Source organism: Rhinopithecus bieti, unplaced genomic scaffold (genome assembly GCF_001698545.2).
Source record: "Rhinopithecus bieti isolate Rb0 unplaced genomic scaffold, ASM169854v2 scaffold_48680, whole genome shotgun sequence".
Lineage (NCBI taxonomy): Eukaryota > Metazoa > Chordata > Mammalia > Primates > Cercopithecidae > Rhinopithecus > Rhinopithecus bieti.
The window spans coordinates 502,803-524,150 of NW_016819681.1; the positions used below are offsets into that span (position 1 = coordinate 502,803).

General features: G+C 36.6%; 1 protein-coding gene across 1 annotated transcript in view; it reads right to left on the bottom strand.

Moving 5' to 3' along the window:
- Positions 1–21,348, bottom strand: part of LOC108519869 (uncharacterized) — a gene marked incomplete at its 3' end in the record, with an annotated part of 724,835 nt that overhangs the window by 489,081 nt on the left and 214,406 nt on the right. The window contains exon 3 of the mRNA XM_017859146.1: positions 18,457–18,675. Coding sequence (XP_017714635.1) covers positions 18,457–18,675 — 219 coding nt within the window. The remainder of the gene's footprint in view (positions 1–18,456; positions 18,676–21,348) is intronic.

Genomic DNA, 21,348 nt, shown 5'->3' on the forward strand with positions numbered 1-21,348 from the left:
ATGCTTGGGATAACACCCACATGGATATAAAAATAGACCAAAAAATTCTTTAGATCAACAATTAATAGTGGGAATGCATACCTACTTTTTTCTCCCATAGGTTTTGAATAGAAATTATTTACACAGAAGGCATACCCACTGCATTCAGCATTACAAAGAAGATAAATACTTTTAATCTCTTCCTTCAGGCCACTAACTCAATTAGTCCACTAACGTTAAATTACAGAAAAATTAGGATAGTAGTTAAAATATCTTATCTAGCTTGCCATAAACTCATATATGTCTTAAAAATATATTTAATGCTCTAAGAGAAGCATCCAGAATAAAATTTAAATACATATAATTAGTAGAAGCTTTAGCTTAATCTGATCTGTATTCATGTCAAAATGCAGACCCATGTGATCATGTGTAGAGTGCATATAGGGGTGGGTTCCTCAGGAGACTATTTAAGGGAATGTTGAGCTTCCTGGGAAAACTTATAACGGACTAGAGAGTAAATCGTTCTGGGAGTGTTGAAAAGAAACGATGATTCTCAGATTGGCCTAAGACCCAGCCCACATGGACTTCTATCTAGAGAGAGAAGCTGTGAATTAAGAAATAAAATAAAGTCTTGTGTTTTAGATTCCCTAGTGCAATGTGTTCGACATGAACATGCTTTGTCTCAACTCTGGATCTGTCTTCCCTTATGCCATGGAGAATACTGGAAAGGACATCATGCATCATTTCTACTTCTGATAGTTTCATGGAGCAGGGGCACCCCTGGAGTGCATTGGGGCTGGGGAAGGAACATCACAGGCACACTGGATATGCTGGCTGACAGTGGTAGCACTGTGCTGGCAGCTAAACAAGACTTACCTGTAATGAATCAAGAATCAGAGAAAGAGAGAAGGAAAGTGTCTAATGTCAGGTGAAAACCAAGAGTATTATGTTTTTAAATACCTACAAGAAAGACAGCTTTTGGCCTTTTTTAGACATTGTGGGTTGAGGAGGTGAATAATTAGTTTGAACAGAGATTGCAATTCCTACAGTGGATAGATTATGTGTACATTGAAGTTCCTAATTCACTCAAACTAAATTTCAATGCATGCATTATTTAGAGTTTTCCAAACAAACAAACCAACAAGGTCTGCATGTGTCCAAAGGCAAGTCAGCTGGCAGAATTTCTTCTTGCTTAAGGAAAGTCAGTCTCTGCTCTGTTAAGGACTTCAGCTGAGTGGCTGGGCCCCACCCAAATTATGGAGGGCAATGTGTTTTACTCAAAGTCCAGCGATGTAAATGTTAATCTCATTCAGTAAACACCTTTACAGAAACATCCAGAATAATATTTGACCAAATATCTGAGCATCATGGCATAAAATTAACCACCGTGAGCCCTTCAACCACAAGGGCTAGAAGAAAATTCAATTTACCTCACTCAGTACCTTTTTTAACTTTTATTTTAGATTTAGGGATACATGTGCAGGTGTGTTATACAGGTAAACTGGGCAACATAGCGGTTTCTTGTACAGGTTATTTAATCACTCAGGTACTAAGCCTAGTATTCAATAGTAACTATTTTCTGTTCCTCTCTGTCCTTCCACCCTCCACCCTCAAGCAGGGCCCAGTGTTTGTTGCGTCTGTGTGTTCTCATCATTTAGCTCCCACTTCTAAGTGAGAACATGTGGTATTTGGTTTTCTGTTCCTGCATTAGTATGCTGTGGATGATGACCTCCAGCTCCACCCATGTTCTTGCAAATGATATGATCTCGTTCTTTTTTATGGCTGCATAGTAATTTAAACAACTTCATTGGGTAATACTTTCAGACAAATGCTTAGTATTGCCTATCCTCTGCTCTATTTTAAAAGAGCAACAATGACTGCATGGGAGGGTGAGTACTTGCTTGACCTCATACCACTTAGGAAAATAATGGTATCTGTATTGGTCTCCTATCATTGCTGTAACAAATTACTACAAATTTGTTGGCTTAAGACAAAAAAAAATTTATAATACAGTTCTGAGGTCGGAAGTCTGAAATGGGTTCTATGGGGTGAAACCAAGGTGTTGGAAGGTCTGTGTTCCTTCTGAGGGCTCTAAGGGGAGAATATGTTTCCTTGCCTCTTTCAGTTTCTAGAAGCCAGCTGCATTCCTTGATCCCTTCCTCTGTCTCCTAAGTGCATCACTCTAACCTCTGCTTCCATCATCACTCTCCTTTCTCTCTCTGACCTTCCTATCTCCCTCATAAAATGACCCTTGGAATTCCATTTTTCCTACCCAAATAATGCAGGATAGATCTCCTCATCTCAAGACCCTGAATTGGATCGCATCTGTGGAGTTCCTTTGGCCATGTTAGGCAACATATTCACAGGTCTCAGGGATTAGGATGTACACATCTTTTGGGGAGTATTATTTGGCCTGCCACAATGTCCTTCCACTTATAAGTGTCCCTGTACTGTTCTCTAATCCCATTGGCCACACTTACAACTAGGGACGCGGTGAAATCTTGTACTGGTTTTCAACAACCAACTGTGTGTACATCTTATCTACTCACTCTTCCCTGATGACACATTGGTAGCTTAAAATGTGCCATTGTGAAACATAGGGAGATGCTACAAACCATGGCTTTTATTCTCAGGAGAGTTGATGGTTAAAACTGACCAGCATACTATTACACACAACCATTTTCCACATGGTTATTGGGCTCCCTCCCTGACCTCTGTTGTACAAATCTGTGGCTGGTGAAGTCATATTCAGTTTTCTTGTTTTGGGAATGGTTCAACAGAGAATGAGTAACCTCCCATCTGCTGATGGGGCCCGACTTCTGCCCTCTTAGGTACTATAGTTCCCCTGAGATCCAATTAGGACTCCTATCACCTGCTGGGCTGAGTGGTCTCACCAGTAGCCATTTCCCAGAGAGCCAGATCCTCCCTGATGCTATAACCTCATCAAAGCCAGGGGCCAGCTTTATGGCCCTGTAGTTCGTGCAATCATGGGCACAAGTTCCTGCACTCACAGTGACCCCATGCCTGTTTTAATTCTGTCACCATGAAATTATTATTATTATTATTATTTTGAGACGGAGTCTCACTCTGCCACCCAGGCTGGAGTGCAGTGGCATGGTCTCGGATCACTGCAACCTCCCCCTCCTGGGCTCAAGCAATTCTCATATCTCAGCCTTCTGAGTAGCTGGGATTAAAGGCACCCACCACTATACTCTGATGATTTTTGTATTTTTAGTAGAGACGGGATTTCGCCATGTTGGTCAGGCTGGTCTTGAACTCCTGACCTCAAGTGATCCACCCACCTTGGCCTCCCAAAGTGCTGGGATTAACCCTGAAATTCTTAATAGACTTCTAGCAGGGGACTCTGCATTTTCATTTTGTAGTGGGCCCTACAAATTGTGTGGCTGGTCTCACTGACAGCATCCTCAGCCACATTTTAACAAACTTCTGGATACCTTTTATCCCCACACCATGTAGGAGACATAGCAGAGCTGCAGATTAATATTTAAACATACTAATCATGGTAGCACTCTCTCCCTCTGTTGGTTCACATGTTCCCATTTAGATAACTCATCACCTTTAGTTTTAGCTTCCAGTCCTTTAGCTTACTTCCCATTTCATCTGCTCCTATCCCAAAAGGTTTTTGGTATATGGAATATGGAATAAGCCTTATGTGAACAAATTGGGAGTAAGGATCATCTCTGGCCTAATAATTCTGGTCCTTGGGAATATACTGGCTGATGTCCACTGGAGTGTGGTTATTTGGGTGCTCAGCTAAGGGCATTCTGCCCTGTTTATTGTTGAAGCCCCACCGCTATAACTGAAGCTCGTTTCATTTCCAGCTCTATCAGATAATAGGATATTTTCCTGGCTAACCTCATCCTATATTGATTGATTCATGTTGATGCTGCAAACCACCCTGAGTCTCTGCTACATCATTAAGCCAAGCCCATGTCTAGAAGGTGGGGTTTCCTTGCCCCTTACCATCCCAGGATCCAGAGTGGGACCAAAATTTCTCAACTCAGCTACAGAGGTCTTCACCATGTAAGAAAACAGAAGAATATCTGAATCCCTCCTCTCTGCCAGACGCAACTGAGGAATACTCTAGAGTGCAAATTAAGCTCCTTCTGATCTCTTTGCTTTGCACAAACTCACCATATAAGGAAGAAGAGTCCTGGAGTCCTAAATGAGGTATGAGCCATAAAGCTCCTTCAGGCCTTGGCATCTTTATGAATCTCTTTAATGTACATACCTTGCCTCTCTGGGACTTCATGTCTTACTTCCTGCTTTCTCCTAATCTGCCCAACTCCTTTTAATTTTTAACATCTTCCCGAATCACATATGACAAACAAGTCTCTGGCATTGCTCATAAGAGTAAGTAATGCAGGAATACTTCAGATAACTTTATTCTGTCTTAAATTTTAAAATCTTTTAACTATTGGATTCCTAATAACACCAGTTCCCACAAAAAACAAGAAACATTCATCTTCCATGATACTAAAAGGAGCATGATATTTGGTTTATACAAATTGATTGTAGTTGAACCTGAAAGAAATTAATATTATATGAGATTTGGTGGCTGACTACTATATTAAGTGAATTAAGGCAGTCACTGAACAGTGTAAGGGACAACAAGCAGATTTTTAAGCATCATTGTATAATTGATCTTATGTGATGGACAATGACAATATTATTATTGATAGATTTGCAACTTCTTAATTGCCCTGATTTGATCATTACACATTGTATGAATGTATAAAAATATCACATGTACCCCATAAATATGTATAATTATTGTGTATCAATAAAAATAAATAAAAAGATCTATGTGAGAGAAGTACAGAAAAACATTATTGATTGCTGTGGTAAAGAAATTATTTCAGAATCAGGCACATGGGATGTGGGGTCTCTGCTTTGATTTTTTTCCCATCAGAAATGAAATGAATTAAAATAGTCCCTGATGCTTGTGAGAACATTATATACGATTAAGATTTTTTTTCTGAAACTAAAGAGATTTCTTAAGGAAATTCTATACGAAGGGAAGGAAAATATTTTATGGCAGTAGGAATAAAAACAGAATAGCAAGAATTACAAACACTGCGACACTTTTGTTAGTGATTAGACAAAAGGGGTCCTTGACTAGTAGAGTAAGTAACACTAGCCTGCCAGGATTATGAGCATAAATTACTATCTACTGAGCACCCATAACACGTGTTAGCTTATTCTGACACTTTCCTGATTGTCTCAAATGTAAGAACTCCTGTTAAAATAGTTAAATAATAAAGAGAACGTGTCTCTACTTTTATAAGATTGTAATTTTTCTGCCATAAAAAATTGGATGTTGGTAGAAGAACTATGTGTGATTCTCCAAAATCTTATATTGTCTTAATTAAAAAACAATAGAGAGCATTCACTTCTCAATTTTTGTTAAAATAAGGATAATAGAGTTTGTTGTTAAAAGTTTTTTAATTTGGGTCTCATTTACAGTTAATAACAGGTAAATTACACATAAGGAAAGTTAAGAGTATTCAAAATAGTATTCAGATACCCCAGGGTAAAAATCAGTTTATCAAAGACTTTGAATTTCAGATGCAGGATGAAATGAAAAGAAAAACATGAAAGACATTTTGTCCCAGTAACTCCCATGTATGACATCCTAGACTAGGGACCCGGACACATATGCGACTGGTATGGGAAAACAATAAAGGAGGCATAATAGAACACTTGGCATTAACACATTCTTTAAGAATTGTACAATGAGCATTTATCAGGTTAAAAATGTAAATGTGCTTCTAGGAAAAAAATTACTACCATATGAAGACACCATCCTCAAGTGAAGGTGTAAGAAGAAACAAGAAAAACACATAAAATATTGCTGAAAGGAAGTAATTTTATAACTTTATAATGAAGTCAGAACTTTATAATGATGGTCAGAATGCCAAACAAAACAGCAAGACCAGATGCAAACTGTGGTGTACACAGCCCCCCTGCCCCTGCACAGACAGATTATGTGCTCTTCAAGTTACCTGCAATGCTTAGGATTGATTCACAACCACCAGAGCTAGGTTTAGAGAGACAGCGAGCTACTTGCTTTCATAACTGGTAGATTGATGACAGTCCCTAAAACATCGCTGAAAACATAACAAGAAGGAATCACTTTGATGAGTCTCTTGGGCTGGCAATTAGTCTTCCCCCAGCACATGCTAGAATACAAACAGATGGTCATGAAAATCCCTCTATAGCAGACTTTTCCTTGTCGACTGAGGTATGTAAACTGAGCCGCAGCCATCTCATTCCTCTTCCTCACCCTTTTTCCCTTATTGACTTTTTCTATTTCTAACCAAATGTTACTAACTAAATGTTAGATTCTCATTTAAAGGACCGAATGCATCCCAAGGAATCTGAATTTTCACAAAGCATCCAGGGTGATTCTGAATCAGGGATTTTAAAGACCAAAAGTCAGAGAAACACTCTACTTACCAACATCTGATTTTGTTTTGCCCACTTCATTTAAACAATTTCTCAAAGATAATCTGTCATTTTACAAGTTCCAGATCTCCCACAGAGGGTGCCTATTTTAACCTCTCTGAAAAAACTCTTCAGCACACTGTAGACAACCACTTCCTCTTTTTTTGAAGCTCTCTCCTCCTTTGGCTTCTGAATTAAGGAGCAATACAAGGTATTCTCCAGGCCTGTTATCTATTGCAACATCATGAATATGGGTGTGGACTCTGGAGCCAGCTTGCCAGGCTCAAGGACTGGCCCCACCACTCTCCAGTTACATGACCTTTGGCAAATTTCTTTACTTTCCTTTGTACTGGTTTATGGTCTATATAATGCATACAAATAACTATATCTAAATCATAAAATAAGAAAATCACATTAATTATACACATAAAATTGTTAGAATAAAATCTAGAACAATGTAAGTGCATGAAAAATGTTACTCATCCTTTATATTTTTGATGCCTTTATTGTCTGCTTAGCAGACTCTTTGTCTTCCTCCTACAAGACAGGAATTAAATTTTAAGGTTGTTTCCCCTTTTCTTCTTTCTGTTTTTTATTTTTTTTATAACACCCCTAGATGTAGCTATTCTATCAGTGAGAATAAGATCTAGGTCAGAATTCTTATTCTATACAGGAAGTGTTTTATTAAGTATTTGTTAAGGAAATTAAATATTCTTGTATTCTGCTTTTATTACTTTCCATTTAAAACTATAGATTTTTTTTAACCTCTTATGCATTGATTAGTTCACATATTCTCTAACTTTTATACTTCTACTGAGTCATTGAAATAAAATCTTGAAGTAAAAAAATCACATTTTTTTCTCAAATAAATTATTGAATTGAAATTTATGTATACATATTCACTCCTCTCAGGGTTAGAAAATTGGAAACAAGTAGAAAATATGACTTGTTCTTATCTTTGATTTCAACACTGTAACTGATAAAAGTCATTGTAAACAGATAATACGTATGTAGTTCAGTTTTTATCTTTGTACTTGCATACATAGTGCCAGCCTTAATTGGAATAGAGTCTAGATGTCCTTTACAAAAGTTCCCTGGGAATAACTCTAATCTCACATAATTTTTAATTAGTGAGTAAGCAAAGTCAGCTTTACAAGCAATTCCAGGGGTGAGACGAAAGAGGGAATTACAGCACACATTACAAAACCAACAAATTCACAGATGTGTCTGTTCCCTCTATCCTCTCCTATCCTTGACTTCATCCGGAGATTCCCTTTCTGACTTCTTTGGCTTGTAACCCCCAGATTCATGGGTTGTTTATTTTCACCATTAGGCTGGGCAGGTGAGTTATATCTCAGCTTCTGACTGCACACCAGCGTAAGTAAATTCATCACAATTTCCATTAAACAATGCACACCACCTTTAAGCCTACTTCAGAGTAATCTTAGAGATATTCTGAAGTTCTGTTGGAAACCTGAGTTATTGGGCCCTTTTTCCCTAACTTTATAGGTTTCCTTACTTGTGTTTAGGTCCAGTGTTTTATATCATTTTTATCCCATTTCTTTTACTTTTCCAGAAATCCCTCACTATTTTATTCTTAACAAGTTCACAGTGCTGCTATACATCTATTTGCTTTTATTTTCAAGTTTCTTACAAAATACTATCGCAATTTTGGAAGAAAGGAAAGAGAAGACACATATCTGGGCTGCTGTAAAGGTTTTTGAAAATTACTTTCTGATCTCTCCTTGAAAGACTCAAAATTAATATTTAAGGAATCTATTTAGTGAATTGAATCTGTAATACCATCTTAACACACACACACACACACACATTCATGCCATTGCTTAGCGTTTCTGAGAAACAAACAAAAAAGGTGGTGGTTAAGAGAAAGAGTGCCAGACCTGGTGTGGATCTGTAGAAACTAGAAGCCAGTTTCGAAAGGGTGGGCCTCAAAATGCAAAATAACTTGTTAAGGGTATAAGTCAGGAAAGAAAAATTCATACATACAAGAATGTCACCTTTATTACTTGGGAAAATTACTTCTAGTGGAAATATAAAGGAAGGAAAACAAAAGTTAAAAAGCTTATACTTTCAAATCTAGAAAAGTAGTGGAGTGATTACTTTCCTAAGATTACAGATAGGAAACACAGGGACTGGAAGATGTTGTTGGTGGGAGTGATTAGTAACTGAAAGAGGCAAAAGATGAAGAAACAAGGTAGCTCTATGTGTACTAAACAGATGTGAAGTTCAGACATAAAAAATGTATATTCTGCACTCTTATTTCATACTACCAGTGCTATAAGCTACCAATCTCTTCAGTTCTTCAAACTTCCCTAAACATACTCACTCCCACACATATACATGCAGAGATGCACAAATGAAAATCTCCTCTATCTCAAACAAATTATATTTCCAAGCTAAATGTTACAAATTTAATTCATTCTCTTTTCTCTAATGGCTTCCCTTAATTTACACTTCATCTAGCTCTTCAAAACAATGGTCATGAAAAACTAGAGTATACTTCATCTTGGGCAGAGTAAGCTCTTGGATGCTCTCCAGAGGGGAGTTAGTCTAGATTATCAGGCTCAGATTGTAAAACCTCATTACCGTCCTAGTACACAGGGTTTCTTAGGGATAGAGATTGCATAAAGAAATCTCTGCGTTGCAAAAGATGGTATCCTTCAATGGAATTCATATTAAGTCCAAGTAAAACAAATAGCCAGTGGCTGGAACTTTAAATAACTGACATGTTTTCTCTTTAGGGTGAAAAAAATTGGTAACAAAAGCCAGAAATATACTCCAAATTTGAACACAGTGAAATTAGCATATTTCACTTTCTTCTACATTTTATCCTTCAATGATAAAAAAAAAATTTAGTTCAAACTAGAACACAATGTCTTATTATATATTTTAGAACAATTTAATATCAGCATTTTTTAATGGCCTCCCCTTGGCTGAACTTCTAAAGGATATGGTCAGTAGGAGAAAAGGATGAGGAAAGTGCCACATTTCAACATGTCATATACTGATATGGTTTGGTTGTGTCCCCAGCCAAAATCTCATCTTGAATTGTAATCCCCATAATCTTTACAATCCCCACGTGTCAAGGGAGAGACCAGGTGGGGGTAATTGAATCATGAGGGCAGTTTTCCCCATGCTGTTCTTGTGATAGTAAGTTCTCACAAGATCTGATGGCTTTATAAGTGTTTGATATCTCCTCCTGCATCCATTCTCCTTCCTGCCAACTTGTGAAGAAGGTGCCTTGCTTCCCCTTTGTTTTTCATTATGATTGTAAGCTTCCTGAGGCCTCCCCAGACACGTAGACCTGTGAGTCAAACCTTTTTCTTTTATAAATTACCCAGTCTCGGGCAGTTCTGTATAGCAGTGTGAAAATTAACTAACACATATACTAATGTAGATAAGGTATCATTAAGAAAGAAGCTACCATTATGAAATAAAATTGTGCCAAAAGAGATTACTGTGAAGCCACAAATGTTCTAGGAAGTTCTAATTTGTCTACTGACAGTCAACAAAAGCACAAATAGTCCTTGGAGATCAAAAGGTGAGACAAATTTATATATACATGATAAATATATGCATAAAATCAAGGCCTGAAGTACGATAAAAATCTACGAAGCTATTTTATTTTCATTAACTATCGATGTTGCGGGATAAGAAAATCTTGTAAACTGAAATCTTCTGACACTGTAAACATCTTCTGGGGCAATCAATGGAAAGAAAAAAAGAGAATAGATCAGTGAGAACTAGGAATTAAAATTTTATTTAGCTTTTCTGTTAAATGAAAGAAAATTTAGTGCTAGCAGCATAGATAAGGGCAGCAATAATCTGGATTTATGTGCTACAAAACAATGAACACCAAAAGACTCTAGAATACTGGTAGATAAAACTGAATTATTTGATAGCAGTTTCAGCCCAATAAAAATAGAAAACCGGGCTTAATAAAATAACCCAAATATGACAAAGATAGTGTGAATAAAATAAAGCTGCCACGGTAGGTCAACTTGTTACTCAATCCTTCAACAAAGCGTTAACAACAGCTTAAACCATGTTGAGCACATGAAATTGAATTAAATTAGTTGGCCATAGAAGCTTTAAACATCCTAAAAGTTATGTCCCTTGTAATATGTCTTTCAAAATGCTCTTATGAATCAAAGAGCCATTTTAATCTAATCTTCACATTTCTGTTCTTAGCCAAAATCCCTTATGATACTTTAATACTTCATTCTATTCCTCATAATGTTAAAGCTTTTCCATTATAGAATATATCACATAATTAGAAAACAAAATGGCAAATGTGAGTAAAATCTCAATGCTTACCTAGAAATCTCAACTCCACTACTAATTTCCTATGGTAATTAAAAAATATATATTGTAAAAGGTACTGATATACAAACATTGTTATAATGCTTGTAAAATTGTACAAACAATATTTCTTATTCATACTTGCATTCTTGTTGAATTGTGACAAAAATTTAGAAGTACATATCTTTGCAGCATTGTTGATTTTTAATTTACTTTTATAAATTTGTATGCAGTATATATGAAACCATATTATTTCTATCAGCAGAAAAATAATCTTTATTTGTAAAGCTCAATCACATCATAAATATAAAATCAAAGGCCTTTTTAAAAGAAGAACTTAGTCATGCAGTCTGTATTGTTTCCTAGATCTGTAATATTTATGAGAAGATGAATCATGAAATCTCTGGAATATGGTAAAGTCAACACATTAAGTCAACTTCCAATATAGAATTCCCTTCTGCCACTTCTTTATTCACAATTTCAAAAAGTATGCTAACATAAAAAGACACATTTCTGGCATAATAGAGAATATATAGTGATAAATTATCAAATGATCTAATTATATGACTATTTATTCTGCACAAAATATTGATGTAAATGAGACTTGTTGACATAAATTTAAGGAAAACACCAGCTTTGTTGTAATAATATAAGTGATTTAAAAATGACATAAACTCAATAACATAAGAAAATACCCAAATGTATGGTATAATTTTGTTGACAGTATAATATAAGTTTGCCAAGGAGATTAATGGGTTGCCAATAATATAGACCTGGGCAGTTCTGAAGACAAACAGCTGTACTGGCAAGTCTGTCAGGTTCTTTGATACTTGGCTATGTTATTTTCAAAATAGAGGTAATAAGACTTTGTAAGATTGTTGATTGGGGTTCAATAAATGATATATATGAAGTACTTGGAGCAGTTGATACTAGTTTCCTTTTCATTTCTTTTGCATTTTTGGTGGCAAATCTTAACTCACAGATATCAAACAGAAAATAAAATTTAAGGGAAGTATTAAATTTTGTTGCATTTGCACAATAAAACACATTGTGCATACTTCTTACTGAGACTTTGAAGGAAACCAGAATATTTTACCCCAAAATATACTTCTTCGGCATATTTTAAGATGCTATTCAGAAGGGCTACAGACTACAGGAACAGCTTTGAAAAGTTGTCTTTTTGTGGGAGGGATTTACATCTGTATAGAAAATCTACTTTAGTAAAGTAAACAACAGATGCAAACAGGCTTTCTCTGAGGCCCCCCTTATCTGCCTTTCCCAAAACTAAGATTAACTCAAAGGAAAAAGAGACTGAAAGTCTGACCATTTTGAAGTCCTAACAGAGACATTTTACCACAGGCCACCATCTATACTTTCTGAGGGCAGCTCTGAGTTTACTCGAGAGATTTTTTATAGGCATAACAAGACAGCCCTGCCTGCCATGCTTTCCTTCCCTCACTCTCCTATTACCTGGGACTCCACCTCCCTTGCACTACCCAGAAGGCAGCCATTCTTTCCATAACCACAGGATAATGTATAAACTTCAACCATCTGGCCTCTCCTTTGAGTATCATATTTTGTATGGCTCCCAGGTTTATGCATGTTAATAAATTTGTATACTTTTTTACCTGTTAATCTCTCTATTGTCAATTCATGTCAACAGAATAAGAGTTGAACCTTCAGAGAGAGAGGGTAATTCTCCTTAACAACTTTAAAAATATTGGTAGTGTCTTATTTGGATTCCCAAGAAGCAGACTGTAAGATGATTTTGTGTGCAAGTAGTGGACGGGCAATCTATATCTGTGAGGCATAAGAAAAGCAGTACAGAGTAGAGAGTGAGGTTAGACTGTGATAGAATTGAAACAGGGACATCAGCAAATCTGAAGCTGGAGTGGACTTTCAGAGATGTCCACCCACTTTTGAGGCAAGGAGCTGGGACTTTGTATCTCAGCATTGACTAGCCATTGGACACAGGCTGCGGAAGAAAGGAACAAGCTCAGAAGAGGTAGTTCCCATGAGCTGAAGGCAATGCTTGGGGAGGAATTTAGCAGGCAACATTCCTGGCTGAGCTGGAGGGACCTTGGAGATTCTTGAATCACACAGAGTCTTGAATCAGTGAATTCTAGCACCGCATGAATTCAGGTAACGTACATGCATTCTATATACCTTTATTTCTGCAAAATGTACATCGCTGTCAGAAACCAAAGTTAGTCTTAACTGCAGGAACAATAGCTTACTAATTAATTTGTATACATCAGATAGCTTTTCACTGTGATCTTCAGAAGATCATTTCCCTTAATAAGTGAGATGACATGTAAAATGCCATATTTTTCTCAGAAACGTGAAAAACATTTTAGATATGATAATGCTCTCTCTTAAGTATTTTTTTGTAGTATATAATATAATATGCTTCAAGGCATATAATCACACAATATTCAAATATCAAACAATGATATTTTACCTATTTAGACAATCCTTAAATGACTGCTAAAATTAATTCCATATGTATTATCTTATTTGCGTCCTTAAATATAAAAAAACACAAGGTCGGATAAATTTAGGTAAAAATCTCTATTGTTATGTCTTTCTTGACATACCATATTTAATTATTTTCCATTTGAAATCTAAATTGTGAAAATTTTGTGAAGATGAAAGTTCAAAGCGTTCATTTTGCAATTGTGCATGTTTAAGGAAAAGAATCAAAGAGCTCCCATATCTTTCTCTAAATCACCTAAAAAGGATGATGTGCTTACTAAGAATTTACAGGATCTATTATCTGTACAAATCAACATTTTTAGCTTGGTTTCTGTGTAGGTAAACAAATTACCATTAATAACTGTGTAAGGCTTGTAACTGGGTTCATTTCTTATTCCCAATAAGCCTGCAAAGGCACATTTTAATAGTGGGGATATGGGGGATAGAAATAATATGTTTCTATATTAAGGTGAAGCACTAAGTCGCTTGTGAAATTTATGGCCTATAACTAGACCCACCTATAGTTATAGGTGAGCACGCCCTTTTATATACCACAGGTAATACAAAAGGAGCACTTTTTTTTTTTTTTTTTTGAGACGGGGTCTCGCTCTGCTGCCAGGCTGTAGTACAATGGTGCTATTTCGGCTCACTGCAACCTCTGCCTCCTGGGTTCAAGTAATACTCCTGCCTCAGCCTCCCAAGTAACTGGGACTACGGGCATGCGCCACCATGCCCAGCTGATTTTTGTATTTTTAGTAGACGGGGTTTCACCATGTTGGCCAGGATGGTCTCGATCTCTTGACCTCGTGATCCGGCCCCTGTGACCTCCCAAAGTGCTAGGATTACAGACATGACCCAATGCGCCTGGCCAAAAGGAACACTTTTTAAAGGGAGTTGAGAAAGACCAAAGGGCAGAGGACTAAGCTATCACCTACAATGTGCCCAAAGGAATTTTTTTTTTTTTTTTTTTGAGAGTGAAACCACTTATAGTTTTTCTTCCTGGACAAAAGTCATCCCAAATAGATAAACTGTTTCCCCTCTGTTGTATAACCCTTTAATTACAACACTCTTTCACCTGAAAATCTTCAGAAAAGTATGGTACAGCCATAGGACCTCATGTGGCAGTGTTATGGGAAATAAAGGGTCAAGATAATTTTTATTTAAAAGCAGGGTAGTTCAATGCTAAAAAAGGAATGAGCTATCGAGCCATAAAAAGACACAGAGAAAAGTTACATGCATATTACTAAGTGAAAGAAGCCAATATAAAAAGGCTACATAGTATGTGATCCAAACTTTATGATATTCTGAAAAAGTCAAAACCATGGGGACCACAGAAAGATCAGTGGTTATGAGGGAGGAAAAGATGAACAGGCAGAGCACAGAGGACTTTTAGGGCAGCGAAACTATTCTGTATGATATTGTGATGTTGGATACATGTCATTACACATTTTGTAAACCCATGGAATGTACAACACCAATGGTACACACTAATGTAAACTATAGACTTTGGGTGATAGTGATGTGTTGATGCAGGTTAATCAGTTGTTAACAAATGTAGCACTGTTGTGCATGGTGTTGATAGTGGGGAAGGTTGTACGTGAAGGAGGGGATATATGGGAACTTTACTTTCCACTCAGTCATGCTTGAACACAAAAACTGTTCTTTAAAAATAGTCCATTAAGAAAAGAAGCAGAGTAGTCTGGTCTATGTCAAACATGGGTCTGATGGCTGTAGAAAGATGATAATTTACTATGCTAGGAACCTTGTGGGAGCTGATCAGTTGCAAAACACTGTATGGCCTGACAGGGGGCTGGATAAGGCAAAAAATACTCAACAAAATCATGTGGGAAAATATTTTTGTTTGTATTCCCACTTACAAACACCTACCGATGGCACTTGGCAGTATTTAAGAAATTCTTATCCTATCAAATGTTAGGGTTTGAAATGAATTAGGTTTGCTTTCCTAACTCTGAGATCTAGTACAGGAATATAGTATTTCTCCTAATGCTTAAGAAGTTGATTAAATCTTTATGCCATTATTTCCATCTAGTTTCCAGCACACATTACTGGTCTTTTCTTAGGAGGAGACCCCAGCATTGAGCTTTATTGAAATTTGAACCACACCGACTTCTTGGCAGCTCTTACCTCAACACAACCCAATCCCACAGGCCAGGGTCCTTAGAAACTTAAATTAACTACTAAGGATTACTACAGAATTTTCTGACCTACCTCAAGCATCATCACTTTCTATTGATCCTTGCTCTTACATTCATACAACAGATCAAATATCCTTGAAAACAGATGCAGCCCAGATTAAGGCCAAATTCATCATACCTTCTCAGATAATGTGATTGACACTTTTGGCTCCAGGATCTCCCCTAATTCCTAGGTAGTCCCCAAGACTTGGCCCTGACCCTGCCATTCTTGATTTTTCTCATCCACATGTCCACCATCCTCTGAAGTATGATTTCAGGCCAAACTGATAGGACCTAAGATGACCCAGTATTCCCAGTAATCATGGTTGTTTTTGGTGATCAATCATCATGTTAGTAATATTACTAATGACAGGTCATTGAAAATGTTCCTACTAACATGATGATACTAAAAATGTCTTGGGGAAAAAATCTGAATAGGAAATTCAGCAATAAATATTTTGTTGAGTACTACATTCATCAAGTAATTTGAAGAATATATTAAAATTTTAATTTTTAAATGTTCTCCTAAATGATTTGTTAGAATGAAGAAAGGCATAGATTCTACAGAATATTCATTTTGGGAAGCAGCATTTAGAAGTACAGGTACTTAGGTGAGTAAGACCAGGGTTTGATTGCAAGTTTGACCATTTAATAGGTGTGTGACCTTCAGCATAGTATCAACTGATGTTAGCCTCAATATATATCAAATATCCTTGAAAACAGATGCAGCCCAGATTAAGGCCACATCTATAAAAGTAATATAACAAGATCATTTTGGCTGGTTATGAGGAAAAATTGAAGAGTAAAATGTACATAAAGTCTTTAATAAAGTGCTAACCTCTAAGTGTATTCATAGGATTGTTTAAAAATATTTAACTTGAGCAAACTCATACCTAGTATTGTGGTCTGAAAATCTTTGGCCGTTCCGCATTATGGCTGGGACTAACTTTGATTTAGGTTTCTAAACAAGATGTATCTTTTGTTCTAGTTTTGTTCTATAATATTGTTTATTACTTCTCCAAATGAGGTTTGTGACTATCAAGATAAGTGAAGTAAAACACCAAAGCTTACACTATCATGACCAATACAAACTTAGAGAAAACAACTTGGAATCGAATCACGCTGTACTTGAGGTGATTCCACCCAGAAGTTAACAATAAGGCATAGATTGTTCTTAAGAAGTCTAAGTAGAGACTGAAATACCCATTTTAAAATCGTGACTTACTTTGCTAGTGATAGCATCAGGAAGCAGACAAATGCCTAGGCAGATAGGGGCAGGTCCCTGGTGAAAACCCACCTCCAAGCCAAAGACAGTTTAAAGCCTGAAATCCAAGCTACAAATCAAATCCATGAACTGGACTGAGAATCTGTCTTCCCATTTGCTGTGCTTTCCTTTTCCCATCCTTCACCTATTTTACACATACCAACCCTTTTCTAATTGGTTTTCTACACTGCCATGCCCACCTTTGAGTGATGCCTTTGCTTTAGGCTTTCCTTGCACACTCACAAATATATCAGCATGTGCTCTCCTATTCTGAGCCAATAAAATCCCCAGACTCAGCCATACCGGGGGAGAAACTACCCAACTGTGGGGGTGGAGGACCACCCACTCATCCCCTCTCCACTGAGAGGTGTTCCATTGCTCAATAAATTATTATCTGCCCTTCTCACTCTTCGTTTGTCAGCATATCCTCATTCTTCTTAGACAGGTGGCAAGGGCTCAGGACCCACCAAAAGTAGGTACAGAGAAGGCTGTAACATTGTGACCCTCTGCCTTTTAACAAGCAGAGGGCAGCCAGCCCACATGACAGAAACAGCAGTGGGGCTGAGCCAACCCCAAAGCCATGGGCCAAGGCAGAGCAAGGACATTACTGGCCAGGTGTTTCTGGCCGCAAAAGTGATCAAGAAATGTCCTGTGTCACTAGGTTTATCTTATGCCTATAGAATTTAATAGTTCTCAATTACTTTCTGATCACAATTTTTGTTTCTTATATCTCTTTGACAAATAACATCTATAATTAACTAAATGTCATACATTTGAAAGAAATATAAAATCCTTTCTAATAGAATACTACAGTTCATTCATACTAAAATCAAATAAATGAAAAACACATAAAGCAAGATAGAAGCAATTTCTACTTTAAGAATGTACTTTCATTTTTCTTCTCATCATTTGGCCACCTTGAAGCAAATTACAAAATTATACTAAAATCTTTATGATGTCAAATATAGGAAGAGATTGAAATTCATTCACATTTTAAAATGTCAGTATAATTTAAATGAATTATATTTATCAAACATGAAACATCTGATCAGAATATAGTATTGCAACTCAAGTCGCAGTGAGTTAGCTCTCTAAAGTCTCCTCTGTATGGGCCCGCCCTCCTCTCTTCATGTCTCTATATTTTCTAATATCCTTCCATTTGTTCCCAAAGGTATTTTTGTGCTATTTGGAAAATGTATTCACTTACAAATTCAACACATACTTTTAAAAAGTACTCTTATTAAATAAACCATAAATTTTCACTAGGAAACTTAAAAGTCTGTACTAATGGATCATAGCTTATTGATTAAAACACCTATTTGAAAAGATACGCATTATTTCAAATCAACTGCAGTGTTACTAACCAATTGAATCCCCTGTACCTGCAGGAAATAAAAAGTAAAAAAAAAAAACCCACTGTCCCATCTACACTGTAAAAGGATGTCTATTTCCATACATAACTATGTTAAAGGCACCCATCAAGAAACTCTAAAACTCTTAACAACTCAAAAATAGTAAATTTTCTGCAGGTCACAACCCTAATACAATTAACTATGTACAAAAAATAAAGTATCTCCTTCTCCCTCAAAGAGAAATGATGTATTTTAATGTACTCTGCTGATAAAGCTTTTATGTAATATTTTCCTGGTTTAAAAAAATAGTTCAGTTCATTCTTTTATCATCACATCTGCAGGTACACAAATAACTTAAGTTGATGATGTAAAATTGAGAAATATTTTTAGCAAAGCTTACCATTGTCATTTTTCAGCATCCCGTTGCTGAGTTGTTTTAATCTCTTTTGATGTGATTTGCCATTATAGTGGATTTGTGCTTGAGCGGCCGAATTCAGCTGAATGTTACATACGTTGCACAAAGTAAAGTTGGTATGTTTCTTTTCTCTTTCTGGTTTTTCTTCAAAGTCGTCAGGTATTAATTCAGCCTCACCCTCGCCATCGTGTACACAGGTGAAATCTGGGGTGCAAGGAAAGTTATGAACATGCAGATCAAGATTTTATATTACTTCATATTTATTAAATTGGGTGGCAAATAAATACTGATCCAAGTACAAGAATTAAAAATTTCTATATACTCTCATTCTAATAGACTGCTTTCATACTATGCCAAAGTAGACAATCTCTTTAATGGAATATAAACGGCAAATGTTTAACTTTTTTTAAATCTATTCCCAATACTGTCCTATATGTTTTTATTACTTCATTTAATTATCATAACAATGAAATAAGCACTATAGTTTTCCCTTTTTTATAGCTGAGGAGACTAAGTTTTAGAATAATTAAACGACTTGTCTAAGGTCACACAGCTAACAAGTGGTATAGCTGTCATAAGCATTCAGTTTATCTCTAAATTCAAAGTTTTTCATCATCATGTTCTCTAGTATGTATTAACGAATTAGACAGTTTTGTTTTAATTCAACTAAATAAAATTCTTATATGCCTTACTAGTTAAGTAAAATGTCTTACATCTGGATGGATACATTCTACACATACAAAGATGCTAAAACTGTTTCAATACCCCCAAATTTATATTTTATACCTGACACACAAGAGAGGCTTTGAATACCCAAGATAGCCTCATAATCAGGATACAAAAAAAGTGTGACTGACTTACGGCTTACATTGGAAAGCATTACTTTTGGATAAATGTATGCTTTGTATACTAAAACCAAAGAAAAAAGGTCAACTCGTAATTTCAGTATCTCTGGCCTTAAAATGACATTTATTTATTTATTTGAGACACGGTTTCACTCTGTCACTTAAGCTGGAATGCAGTGGCATGATCTTGGCTCGGCACAGCATTGACCTCTGGGCTCAAGCAGTCCTCCCACTTTAGCCTCCTAAGTAGCTGGAACTACAGGTGTGTGCCACCAATTATTGTCCAGTAAGATGGCAATAATTAGAGTAAGTATTGTAATCTATATTTAACATCCATTCACAAGTAATTTAAAATAATAATACCTCATTTCTAAGTTTTCTCTACTTCCACTACCCAGGCCTCTCTAGCACACTATTGCCCAGATAGGAGTTCTCCATTCCAATTCTCCCAATTACTTAAGGAGTTATTTTAAAGTCTTTGAAAAATATTAGCAGAGAAAAACAGTCATGATTTTACTGTGCATTTATTAACTGACTGCTACTTGGCAGCACCCTCCTAGGTTCTGGAGTTAAACTGACAAGCATCACAAAAGTGGTCCTTGCAGTTAGACAAACTTAATGATGCAAAAGCCACGGACTTTGGTATGACGCAAATGAGACAGCAAATGTTGAAATGTTTTTAACAATATGGAAGCATTATCAGTTCACCAATAAAATTTTAAGGAAAATCAAACTAGTGAACTCATGCAAAAATGGCTAATACTTGGATCTATTTACGGGTATTGAAGTCACTATCCAAATTCCAAAATGAGTAAAAGATTGGTCAGTGCATAATGCATGCTTTCTTTGTGAACTAATTCATTTAAAATATGTTAACTTCCTTTTAAAAAGGAAACTCTTTCTTACTCAGATAACCTTGTTAAAATAATTTAAACATGCAATTTAAATGGTCATTTTAAAAGAAAAGCTATCAGCTTTGTAAAATGACTACATAATTTTAATGAAAGGAAAATGTGTAAGCATATCATCTTTTCTTATTTTATATAAATAAAAAAAGTAAGTATCTATCCAGGTTATAATCAGAACATTTCAAAATCTCTTTTGTGTAGAGTTGATTTATGCTTAAATCTTTTATCTCAAATACTGTTAAGTAGTAAAATGATTAAGTAAATGATGGTGTGCTAAAATCACTGCAATATGCATAGCCATTAAAAGCAGATCAGGAAAGTTTTATAATATGGGAAAATATTGGCCGGGCACAGTGGCTCACGCTTGTAATCCCAGCACTTGGGGAGGCCGAGGCGGGCGGATCACGAGGTCAGGAGATCGAGACCATGGTGAAACTCCGTCTCTACTAAAAATACAAAAAATTAGCTGGGCGTGGTGGCGGGTGCCTGTAGTGCCAGCTACGCAGGAGGCTGAGGCAAGAGAATGGCGTGAATCCGGGAGGCGGAGCTTGCAGTGAGCCCAGGTCAAGATTGCACCACTGCACTCCAGCCTGGGCTACAGAGCAAGACTCTGTCTCAAAAAAAAGGGGGGGAGGGGAATATTTTGTATATAAGTGAAAAACAAACGTAAGATGTAAATTTACATATAGCATGTTTACAACCATATGAAGCACAAACTTGACTTAGAAAAAGTATTAGAATTATTTCATTCTGAGTGGCAAGATGACAGTTGGCTTGTTTCCTTTACCATTTCTGTATTTAAAGAATTTCACAGCCGGGCGCGGTGGCTCAAGCCTGTAATCCCAGCACTTCGGGAGGCCGAGATGGGCGGATCACGAGGTCAGCAGATCAAGACCATCCTGGCTAAGAGGGTGAAACCCCGTCTCTACTAAAAAATACAAAAAAACTAGCCAGGCGAGGTGGCGGGCACCTGTAGTCCCAGCTACTCGGGAGGCTGAGGCAGGAGAATGGTGTAAACCTGGGAGGCGGAGCTTGCAGTGAGCTGAGATCAGGCCACTGCACTCCAGCCCCGGCGACAGAGCAACACTCTGCCTCAAAAAAAGAAAAAAAAAAAAAAAAAAAAA